Source organism: Gossypium raimondii, chromosome 12 (genome assembly GCF_025698545.1).
Source record: "Gossypium raimondii isolate GPD5lz chromosome 12, ASM2569854v1, whole genome shotgun sequence".
In the NCBI taxonomy this organism is placed as follows: Eukaryota; Viridiplantae; Streptophyta; class Magnoliopsida; order Malvales; family Malvaceae; genus Gossypium; species Gossypium raimondii.
Window position 1 is genome coordinate 9238232 of NC_068576.1, and position 12006 is coordinate 9250237.

Sequence of the window (12006 nt, forward strand, 5' to 3'; positions counted from 1 at the left end):
AGATGAAAAGTAAACGTAGTCTCGAGTTGTTTGTTCTTATGATAAATGACTTAATTACTATTTTATAGTAATTAACTTTTCATGAAGGAAAATGTAATAGTTACCATGAGATTAAATAGGATCATATTAGGAGAACAGATTTATCCCAAAGGGATTAAGGGTATCCTATGAGGATAACACACTTATGACAAGGTCATTGGACGAGCACTGATCGAGTAACTTTCATAATGGTATGTAATTAGGGAGAGCTCAATCACGATACTATAGTGGAATGACTTTGTGACTAAATGAGTTCATAATTAATAAGCGAAAAGCTGAAACTTCATTATAAATCATTTGAATCCTAATTATATATTTCCAATCGGTCCTTCCACTAGCTTGTTGAAACCAAAAATGAATTGCCTATATAATCAAATGAACATAAATGGATGGAAATGATTAAGTTAGAATAATGGGTCACATTTGGAAATGAATTTAATTTCTCACTAAGTATGGAAATGCCGTGAGAATTAATTTAAGTTTTTCAATTATTATTTAATCAAATAATTGAAGTTTGAAAATGGATTTAAATTAATTGCTCATTATGATTCTATTGAATATGGAAATTAAATATATTTTCTTACATACTCTTTTACATAAATTTTCCATGATTTTAATGGAATTAGGATTGGGTTGAGAAAATTATTTAATTGAAAAATTAATTTAATAAATAATATTTATTTTGGGAAATAAAAAAACATGTGTTGGGTTGGATTAAATTATAAAATATTATGTTAAATGTCCAAGAAGTACATATAATTGAACTCAATACAGGAGAGATCTCAAGCCCCTTATAATACATATGAAAGGCAGCAACCTTAGTATAGCTTACAAAGGTTTGCCACCCCCATTGTAACAGCCCGATTTAGGGCCTAATTGGAATAGTGGTTCTGAAACCACAAATTCGTAGTAAAAAAGTTTTATTCCGATTAAGTTATAATGTTTATTGTGTGATTGAACGACTGTGTGGAATTTTCGTTATGAAATTTTATTGTTTGGGTATCTGAATTAATATTTAGGACTAAATTGAAATAGATGAAAAATGTGTGTTCTAGTTTATAAAGGTACTTGAGTAGAATGGGTTTTTAAATTAGAGGTCCTTAAATGGTAATTAGACCATTGGTTAAATTGTTGGACAAAAATGGACATGTGATAAGTGAAATAGGATATTTTTAAGTTAGGGGCATTTTGGTCATTTAGTAATTAAAAGAATTAAAAAGCCAAAATTAAAGCAAAATTGTGTCCATCTTCAAGCTATAGCCGAATGTTGCATGAAGAAACCATGGCTAGGGTTTTTCAAGTTTCCAAGCTCGATTATCAAGGAAAATGAGATTCAGACTTAGAACGGGGGAAAAACAAAGAATATGACGAATAAGTCCTTTTCACTGATTGTGGTACCGAGGTAAGTTCGTATGTAAATAATATATTATTTTTACTTATGTTATAATATTTTGTTATATTACATGAGATGTGGTTGTCTATTGAATGATCATTTGATGTAAATTATGAATTGAGATTGACTATGGATGAAATTGATAAAGTGAGAATAAGTGAAAAATTTCCTGGTTGAACTTTCGAAATAGAAAAGGATACGAAGGGCGTCATGAGAACTCATGTGTAGTACTATATGTAGGCTACTATGAGTATAAGATAGTTATGGTCACATGTGTAGTACTAAGTGCAGGTTACTATGTATACCGGATAGCTTTGGTCACGTGTATAGTACTATATGCAGGCTACTACGTGTACCGGACGGTATTGGTCACATGTGTAGTACTAAGTGTAGGCTACTATGTGTATCGAATAGCATTGATCATAAGGGTGGTGCTATGTACGGAACCACCTTGTATCTGTTATTATTCCGAAGTGTTCATCGGGAAAATCGACTAAGTGAAATTATGTGTGACTATGTGGTGATAAGTGCAGGTATATGTATGTGTATACTCATGAGCAATGTGTTCGGTATGTGATTGAAATGTGGTAAAGTTGCAAAAGAGTAAGTGAAGAGATAAAGTCTTGTATCATGCATGCAAGTTGAATTATGTTATTGAATGTTGAGCATATTCTTATGATGTTTCATGAAAGAGTGAAATTTGAAATAAAACAGTTTTGGACAGCAGCAGTTGTGTGATTTTGAAAAATCACCAAAAATGGTGGAAATTGAAATAGAATTTGAATAAGATATGAAATTAAATATTATTGAGTCTATTTTCATATAAAAGAAACATTGTAAACAAAAGAATTTCATATTATGAGATATTTGAATTTTAGTGAGATAGGGTCAAAATGATTTTGGAATCCCTATTCTAACTTTGGAAAATTATTAAAATTGTACAAAAATAGTTATAGGTTATAATTTATATTTTAAAATCCTGAATGAGTCTATTTTCAAAAAATGAAACAGAAACATCATCTGAATTCTATACGAGAAGATAATTAATTTTAGTACGAAAGGTCAAGACTATCGACAGCAGAATAGGGAAACTTTAAAGAATAAATTGTACTTATTGGTTAAACCAAAATTTTGAAACTTTTATTGTAAGAATATATATGAGTCTAGTTTTAGGAAAATTTGCAAAACTTAATTTGGAGTTCTGTAACTCAAGATATAAATAATTTAGTAACTATGGCTCAACTAGAAACATGAATAAATAGTGGAACTATGTGCAATTATGATTGAATTATCTTTAGAATATATTGTGGAGATTTATAAAAGCCTATTAAGAAATTTTTTATTATTTACATACCTACTTACTAAGCTATAATACTTACTCCTCCTTTCCTTTCCTTTTTCCGATAGTGTCACAGATGTTAGCTCGAGTTGGAGGTCGTTGAAGATTCTATTACACTAACAAGTTATTGATTGGTATTGTATCAATGATGTTCAAGTATTTTTAAGTTTATGACATGTATAGGGATTTGATTATGTGTGTATAAGTCATTATGAGTTGGCCTAAAATGTTGGCCTATAATATTTGATAGTTCATTTTGTATAAGGCCATTGAGGTTTGCTAATAATAGTTAAGTTATCTGTTTATGATATTGTATTCTGTGGATGTGAAAACTTGCATGACTTGGTTGAATGAGTATGTATTGGGCCTCGTAGGCCCTATTTAAGGACTCAAAGATAAAAATTTGAAAAGTTTTAATTTGGATGAAATTTTATTACTCGATTTAATACGTTTACAAGTGTGTGTGTTCTGGTAATGCCTCGTACCCTATTCTGGCGTCGAATACGGGTTAGGTGTATTACATTTAGTGGTATTAGAGCTATAGTTTAGTCGATTCTCGGACTAACATAGCGTGTGCAAGAGTCTAGCTATACATGCCATATGTGAACTGTGATAGTGTGATGTCTCCCGACTCCGATGAGATTGTGTTGTTAAAGTAGAGATGCCTTCCAACCGAGCTACCATCGATAAAGCTGAAAGGGGATAAGTAAGTTCGTATAACTTAGTGAATATATTGATCTGCTTGAATTGATCTTTGTGATTCGCGATGATACATATGTGTTAATGGATACAATACAATGGATTAACCAAAAGTTTAGGAATATGAGTAAAATGTTATCGTTCCGATTGAACATTACATTTCGATGCATCAGAGTGACTTTTTGCAGTGAATAAAGTGAAAATTTATTTTGTGATGAACTTATTATGATTGATTGATATTCATATGTGATAATGTTGAATGTGTTGCCAAAATATTTGAAAATGTGTTCATGATGAGTTGAAGCCTAGAGATGTATGAATCAAAGTATATGCTATTATGTTGATGTTAAATGTTATACTGTATATTCGTATGTATGAGAGTCAAAACTTTAAAGGCTTTACATGTTTCACCCCTTTATCGGTATAGTGTCATATGACGAAGTTCATGAGATTTATATTGACTAAGCTCACAAGTGGGGAAACTAAAAAGTTCAATGGTGGAATAATTAATGATGTGATTAGAGATGGGAATGATTTAGCGAGCAAAGACGGTTTTGAGAGAGATATCAGATTGTTCTAAAGATTATTTTGAATGCAGAAAGCTACAGCTAGAGAAGGAGTTAATTTTGGGTAATTCAACTCGTTCGAGTATGATTTCTAAATATTGTATTTACTGGGAATTCTTCTAAGTTGATTTTGTTAATGAATGAAATATTATGAGATTAGTGATGACAGAATTAGTTAGAAAAATAATGTTCGAAAGGTATAGATATTTGAGTACGACAGTTACAGTTGAGCAATTTACGACTATCTCTTTTAGGTATTCTATGTGTTTATATATTCTTAGAGACATTTGTAATTTCTCGTTTTCTGATGAAAGTATCGTTGGTCTGATTGATCTATGATCGATATTCCACTATCTTCTATTGGTATTCTATTCCGTTACATCAGAGATAAAAAGTTGATAGTGAATTCATATGAAACTATTTTTCTGTTTCTTCTGGTTGTTGTTCTGTTTACATCTATATGGAAAATGTATTATCTCTATTACAATTGACTTCAGAATGTATGAATAGTGTTTCTTTTTCTTCTAGTTTTCTCTGAGGAATCGTCAGGATCTCTATTATTTTATATGAGTGGTGTTCTCAGACATTCAGTATGGTCTTGTATCTCGGATTTCATTATCATGGTTTTCTTATCATCCTTATTTTTTAATTTATCAAGTATGGCTTATCTTTGAAGTTGATATCGGCAAAAGTGTGGATTATGATAGTCAAGTTCAAATTGTATATTAATTTTCTTTCCTCAGGTAATTTTGATTGTTATCAGTGAGTTCAAGCAAGATGTTATGTTTCGTTTGAGTTAATACAATTAGTAAATATTTGTGACTGGCATGTTGAAAGAACTATTGAAAGATCGCGAGTAGTTATTGATTAATCTCTGGGAAAGCAAATACAGTCACAGATGTTATCGGATTGTGATTGATTGTTTGTGTACAGATTTCTTGTTTAATAAACCAGCCGAGAAAGATTTTTTTCTGGGATTATTCGATTATGCAAAGTATTGGTCTCTATTATTTCAGATTGGGATCCGAGGGCTAAATCCCAACTATGGAAAGAGCTACAGGAAACTATGAATACACAGTCGCATCTTGGCACGGTAATACACCTGTAAATCGGTGGTAAGTCTGAGAGAGTAATTCAAAACTTTGATGATATACTCCGACATGATGTGTTAAAGTTCAAAGGTAACTAGAAAGAGATACGAGGTTGACTTGATTTGTGATTCATGAGAGTTGAAAGCTATTTCTTCTGGTAAGATTTTCGGGGACGAAAATCCCTAAGGGGGGAAGAGTTGTAACCTCTCGATTTAGGGCCTAATCAGAATAGTGGTTTCGAAACCACAAATCCGTAGTAAGAAAAATTTATTCTAATTAATTTTTAATGTTTATTGTGTGATTGAACAACTGTGTGGGATTTTCGTTACGAAATTTTATTGTTTGGGTATCCGAATTAATATTTAGGACTAAATTGAAATAGATGAAAAATGTGTGTTCTAGTTTATAAAGGTACTTGAGTGGATTGGGTTTTTAAATTAGAGGTCCTTAAATTGTTGGATAAAAATGGACATGAGATAAGTGAAATGGGATATTTTTAAGTTAGGGGCATTTTGGTCATTTAGTAATTAAAAGAATTAAAAAGCCAAAATCAAAGCAAAATTGTGTCCATCTTCAAGCTATGGTCGAATGTTGCATGAAGAAACCATGGCTAGGGTTTTTCAAGCTTCCAAGCTCGATTATCAAGGAAAATGAGATTCGGACTTAGAACGGGAGAAAAACAAAGAATATGACGAATAAGTCCTTTTCACCGATTATGGTACCGAGGTAAGTTCGTATGTAAATAATATTTTTTTTACTTATGTTATAATATTTTGTTATATTACATGAGATGTGGTTGTAATATTTGATAGTTCATTTTGTATAAGGCCATTGAGGTTGGCTAATATTTGTTCAGTTATATGTTTATGATGTTGTATTTTGTGGATGTGCAAACTTGAATGACTTGGTTGAATGAGTATGTATTAGGCCTCGTAGGCCTTATTTAGGGACTCAAAGTTAAAAATTTGAAAATTTTTAATTTGGATGAAATTTTATGACTCGGTTTAATACGTTTACAAGTGTGTGTTCTGGTAATGCCTCGTACCCTATTCCGGCGTCGAATACGGGTAAGGGGTGTTACACCCATCTCCTAGTTAAACTAGGAGACTAGTTTTTCTATCAGATAAGTATTATTTGTATTCTACTAATTGAATTAGGATTCTAATTTATCGCCTTATAAATAGATGACACTGGTGAGACTAAAAATATACAATTTTGAGATATTGTTATTCTTTCTGAAAATAGTGAGAATTTATTATCTAAGTATAAATTTTATTTTCTGAGAATAATAATTCTACCGGTTATTATTGAGAAAGAATTATTTTCCTACTGAAAGTAAGAAAAATGTTTCTGGTTTTGTGTTTGATTCGTAATTTTTCAAGTCCAAACTTGAAGCGATTTGTGGTACAAGAATATTGGTGAAGGTCATTTGATTGAATTACCATTCAAATAAAGTTTCATTATAGTTTTTTATACATTTTTATTTTAAGATGCACAAGTTATTATCTCCATTAGTTGTATATATTAATAATGTTGTTAATTTTGTTGGTGTCAAAAGTCAACTTGACACAAACTCACAATTGTTGACAAAACAATGATAAATAGTTGTAGTGCATTTGGTATTGTTTATCTGATGTATTTATGTGTTTAAATTTTGTTTAACTCAAAATTTAATCTATTTTTTTTATTTTTAATATCATACGTATTTCATGTGTTATTATGATTAATTAGTTCCAAACTATACGTTTCATTATTTATTTATGTTATTTTCAAATACATGTGCTCTAAATCTATGCTTTCCACACGCATATGTCACAAGCCGCGGATCAAAGGCCGTGACCATTTCACATAAAACGTCCCATAAAGGTCAACTAGTTAAATGGGGCTCATTCAACCCACTTGAACTAGCTCGATTCGTAGAACATATGGAGAAGCCCATCTACTTGAAGCCTTGGTGGCCCAATGAAACACTCTAGTAGAACTAGAGTTACCAAGGTCATTATTGTAAGTCCTAAAGGATAAAGATGTATAAAGTTTAAATATCTTAGGACTATGATCTTGTAGATAGGCACTAATCTTAGTCATCAATGTAATTCGATCTACAACATTGGATCTAGGGAAGCTCAACTATAAATAGAGGTTTTCCCTTTCATTTGTAATCATCCCATTATATTCCATTCTTGAGTTAAAGAATATATTGAGAGCATTTACTCAAACACTTGGGTGCTTTTGCTTTCCTTTTGGCTTTTTTGTTTTTCGTGTCTCTTTTGTTTGAGTTTGCTTTCTCTTTACTCTAGTGTCTTAAAGAATTTCTGCGAGAACTCTCATTTTTTAAGAGTAAGGTTGACTTAGGCGGATTTGAACCCAAGAAAGTTTTATGCATTATGTATTATGTATTGGTTCAAATCTCATTATATATAATTTTTTATTGATTTATAAAAATATAAAAAGACAAAAACACCTACGTAATCATATAACTTACTTTGCAAATAAAATGAGTTTTTGGTAATTCCCTAACTAAGTTAGGACCCAGTTAATGTGTGATACCAACTCGGTAAAGGGCTTAATAAATAACATAGATATAGAATTGTTGGAAGTAATAAAGTGTGCATAATTAAAATTAAAATGTAAAAAATATTAAATAGAGTTTTAGTTGGGTGGTAAATTAAAGGTTTTACTAGTTCAATTGTTTTGTGTCAAATCCTACCATAAGCATATCATATTGATTTTATTTTAAGTAAAAGACTAAAGAACCCTCTTGTAATATAACTTAGTTTAATTATAGAAGGTCATTTTCGTAATTTAACAATTGAGTTGGTGACCTAGTTGAGAGTGACACTAACTCAGTTAGGGACTTTATTAATATTATAGATTATTAATACAACAAATCCTATCACACGCGTATGCGTGTGGAAACCACGAATTTAGAACATAGATGTGTGTTTTAAAATAACATACAATAAATAAAGAAACGTATGTCTTGAAACTAATTAATCATAATAACACATGAAATATGTATGATATTAAAATTAAAGATAGATTAAATTGTGAGTAAAATGAAATTTAAACACATAATGCATCAAATAAACAATACTAAATGCACTACAATTATTTATATGGTTATGTCAATAATTGTGAGCTGGTGTCGAGTTGACTCGTGACACCAACTCAATTAACAATATTATTAATATATATAGTGGTGGATCCAAAAATATAACTTAGGGGGGCAAACTTATTTTTTTACTATCCAAAAATAGTAGTGTTTTTTTGGGGTTTGGGACAGAATTTAAATTTTTAGGGGGCTTCATGTAATAAAATTCATCTTAAAGGGTGTGCTATGTAAATTTCTAAAAAGTTAGGGGGTAGTGGCCCCCACTTGCCCCCTTGTATCCGCCAATGAATATATACAACTAACTGAGATAAGAACTTATGCATATTAAAATAAAATTGTATAAAATACATTAAAATGAAAATTTGCTTGAATGATTAATTTAAGGTTTTACTAATTCAATTGGCGCGGGTTTGAATCCCATCATATGCATGTTTTAATTGGTTTTTGTTAAAATGGAAAGACTAAAATACCCTAAAATAGTATAACATATTTTAATTATAGAAGGGTATTTCCGTATTTTCCTAATAAAGTTGGTGACCTAATTGAGGGTGACACCAGCTCAGTAAAACACTTAATAAATCAGTATAGAAGTATAGATGTACAACTAATGAAGATAATAACTAGTGCATATTAAAATAAAAATGTATAAAATATATTGAGATGAATCTTTTGTTGAGTTGTAAATTTAGGATTTTATTATTCCAGTTGGTATAGATTCAAATCTTATTATATGCATATTTTAATTGTAAAATAGCTTATTACATCAAATAGTATAACTTATTTTAATTATAAAAGGGTATAACTGTAATTTCCTAACTAAGTTGGTGACCCACTTGAGAGTACCACCAAGTCAATTAGGGACTTCCTTTATTAAGTTGATATCAGTCATCTACAGTGTCCTATCTTATCTAGAAAAATTACTTTAATATCCCTTTACATTTAAAATAAGTTATATTATTTTAGTGTGTTTTAACCTTTATTTTAAAAAATCAATAAAAATATATGTATAATAATATTTAAACCCATACTAATTATATTAAATTTCAAATTTACCCCGCAACCAAAATTTTATTTGAGAGTAGTTTACATTTCTGGTTATTTCAACTAAAGAAGAATTAGAAAATCATAACGAAGGAAATGAAAGAGAAAAACAAAAAGATTAATTTATATTATATATTCTTTCTTTCTTTTTTCCGAAGGAATTACATTATTATTCGTGTCTTGTGGAGCTGATTGATCGGCTGCAGGTAAAAGATTTCCTTTAGAGTCGTATAAAATCTTCCCTGAAAAATCCAACGGACGACACCGTTCTCCCATTATGATTGTCTTCCTCCATACAGCTTCATCACTTACACCATAACCTCCTCCTTCGTCCTCAGCCTGCACTTTTCTCCAAGAAATCAGCTTCACCATCAGCTGAGCTTTACTTCCAAGGTTGCTATTTATCTTCGACAGCAGCTTCCTTTCACTTGACATGTTGCTTTCTTCCTTCTTTTCGAATCCCCTCTTCTTATTTGATGCACAAAGGAATGTTGTGATTGAAACTACACACAAAACTGCTAAAATAAGAAATGCTATGGCTGAATATGAGGGGTTTTCAATGGGAAGGCTTGGCCTTAAGATAAGAAGACATCTTGCCATCGAAGAAACAATTCTCTTTAGCCTTAATCTAAATGCTGTAATTAAAAGCTTCGGATTAAACACCACATTGATGATGGAGATTTATATGATTTAGGTAGTCAATTTTTCTGTCAACAACCGCGTGGTGACGTGGCACACTGCATCGGACCATCGTGTTTTATACGATGACATTGACTTGACAATTTGACTTGGGAACTCTAATCTCTTAAATGTCCAAAGTTTGAATATGCACTATTAACTCAAAATTAATAGTTTTCATATAGAACAATACTTTTAATCCGTTATTCTTGTAAGCATTTAAAATTTGTAATCAAACACCAAAATCTATAACGCAATGTCAATTTTTTAATAAATATCAATATTTTTAACCCATATCGAAATTTGCATGAAAATTCAACAACTCCTCCTCATTCTCCAAGACAAGAGAAAAAATTCTTTGATTTTTTCTTTATTATAATTTAAATTAATTCCGTTTTTACTTCAGGAATAAAAATGATTGAGATTTTCATCTTTGTTTCATTTGCATGAAAAGATTAGGGTGTTAAAAAATGAAAGATTCTTAAAAACAATTTTGGGTGTTGGTTTTGATTAAAAAAGTAGTAGTTTTGAAAATTATTTTTTGGATTTAGGCTCTAAATTTCATAAGAGAAAAGAAAAATATGAAATCTTAAAGGAAAACCAAAAGTATTTGGGAAAAACAGTTTTAAAGAAAATATATATTATGATAGAATAATGGAATTCTACACCTTTCATTTCTCATTCCAATTATATATATACACATATGAAGCTCGAAACTTAATCCTATATATCAGGAGTACATCAAAACAGAAAACAAGAGCAAAGAAATTTGAAATCTCCTATATATTAGGAGTACATCAAAACAGAAAACAAAAGTAAAGAAATTTCAAAATATAAATAGATTTGATGGGATTCCATAACCGGTCTTATGGTGGAAGTCTTCTGTTAGGCCCCCTTAAGATGGATATTGACAAGAGAGTCTAATCTTGTCCCGAAGATGAGAAAGTGAGTCCAAAGGAGTGGTTTTGTTAAAATATCAACGAGTTGATCAACGAAGGATACATGTGCAACTCGCAGAGTACCATTTTGCACTTGATCGCAAATGAAATGAAAGTCAATAGCTATATGTTTCATTCATTAATCAAAAACTGGGTTAGAGCATAATTGGTTTGCCCTAATATTGTCACAGTATAGCACCGAGCATGTAGAAGGTTGAAGACCAAGATCATTTAATAGAGAGAAAAACTAATTCATTTCAACAGTAGTGTTAGCAATGGATCGATATTCGGCCTTGGTGGAGGAACGAGCAACGGTTTGTTGCTTTTTGGAGCTCTAGGAGATGGAGTTGCAATCCAAATACATGATGTAAGCACTGGTGGATAAGAAGCCATTGATCTTTCCAACCTAATCAGCAGTAGAGAATGCATGCAAGGAAATAGGAGAGTGATGATAGAGTTGGAGACTATGATGAGGAGTGCCACAAAGATATTTGAGTAATGTTTAATAAGGACCCAATTTTTAGTGGTTGGCTTGCGCATAATTTGAGACAACTTATTAAACAGCAAAGGTAATGTCAAGGCGTGTAAGTAATAGATATTGTAAACTACCCACTATTGCTCGAAATTCTGAAGGATCAGATAAGGTAATCCCAACGTAACATCCCAAAACAGGGCCTATATGTAACATCCCAATTTTAATGGGTACAAGGTTTGGCATGTAGTTCTAAAATAGTTTGTTTGGCGGTGTAGTATTTGCTCAAGTACATCTTTTGGCACATAGATTAGGTGTATTCCATTATGTGTATGTAATATAATGGTGGTTTGATATCAGATTTCCATGTTTGTTGGAGTCGGATGCCAGACAAGTAAAAAGGTATTATGGAATGAGTTCACGCCTGAAGGGTAGTGCACCCTTTTATCTGTAGCACTGTGCAAGTTAAGTTACAAGGTAAGCTAGTTAGGAACTGACTGGATGTAAATCAAGGTACGCAATTAGGTTTCTTGGAAGTCTGTTTTATGTGATTGAATAGTAAAATGAAGAAATAAGACTTTGCATTGGGGTCATCCGTGCTTGAGATGATGATATATAGTATTTGAATGAGTTTTAAT

The 12006-nt window shown here is 31.1% G+C and overlaps 1 protein-coding gene across 1 annotated transcript; it reads right to left on the minus strand.

Annotated features, from left to right (window-relative positions):
- Positions 1 to 9377: 9377 nt before the first annotated feature.
- LOC105762337 (uncharacterized) lies at positions 9378 to 9927 on the minus strand. The gene has a single exon (XM_012580193.2). The coding sequence runs from the start codon at positions 9878 to 9880 to the stop codon at positions 9404 to 9406; it is 477 nt and encodes a 158-aa protein (XP_012435647.1). The 5' UTR covers positions 9881 to 9927; the 3' UTR covers positions 9378 to 9403.
- Positions 9928 to 12006: the final 2079 nt, after the last annotated feature.

What these genes read in the sequence shown, in the direction of transcription:
- LOC105762337 (XM_012580193.2), bottom strand. Translation starts at nt 9,880, where the DNA reads ATGGCAAGATGTCTTCTTATCTTAAGGCCAAGCCTTCCCATTGAAAAC.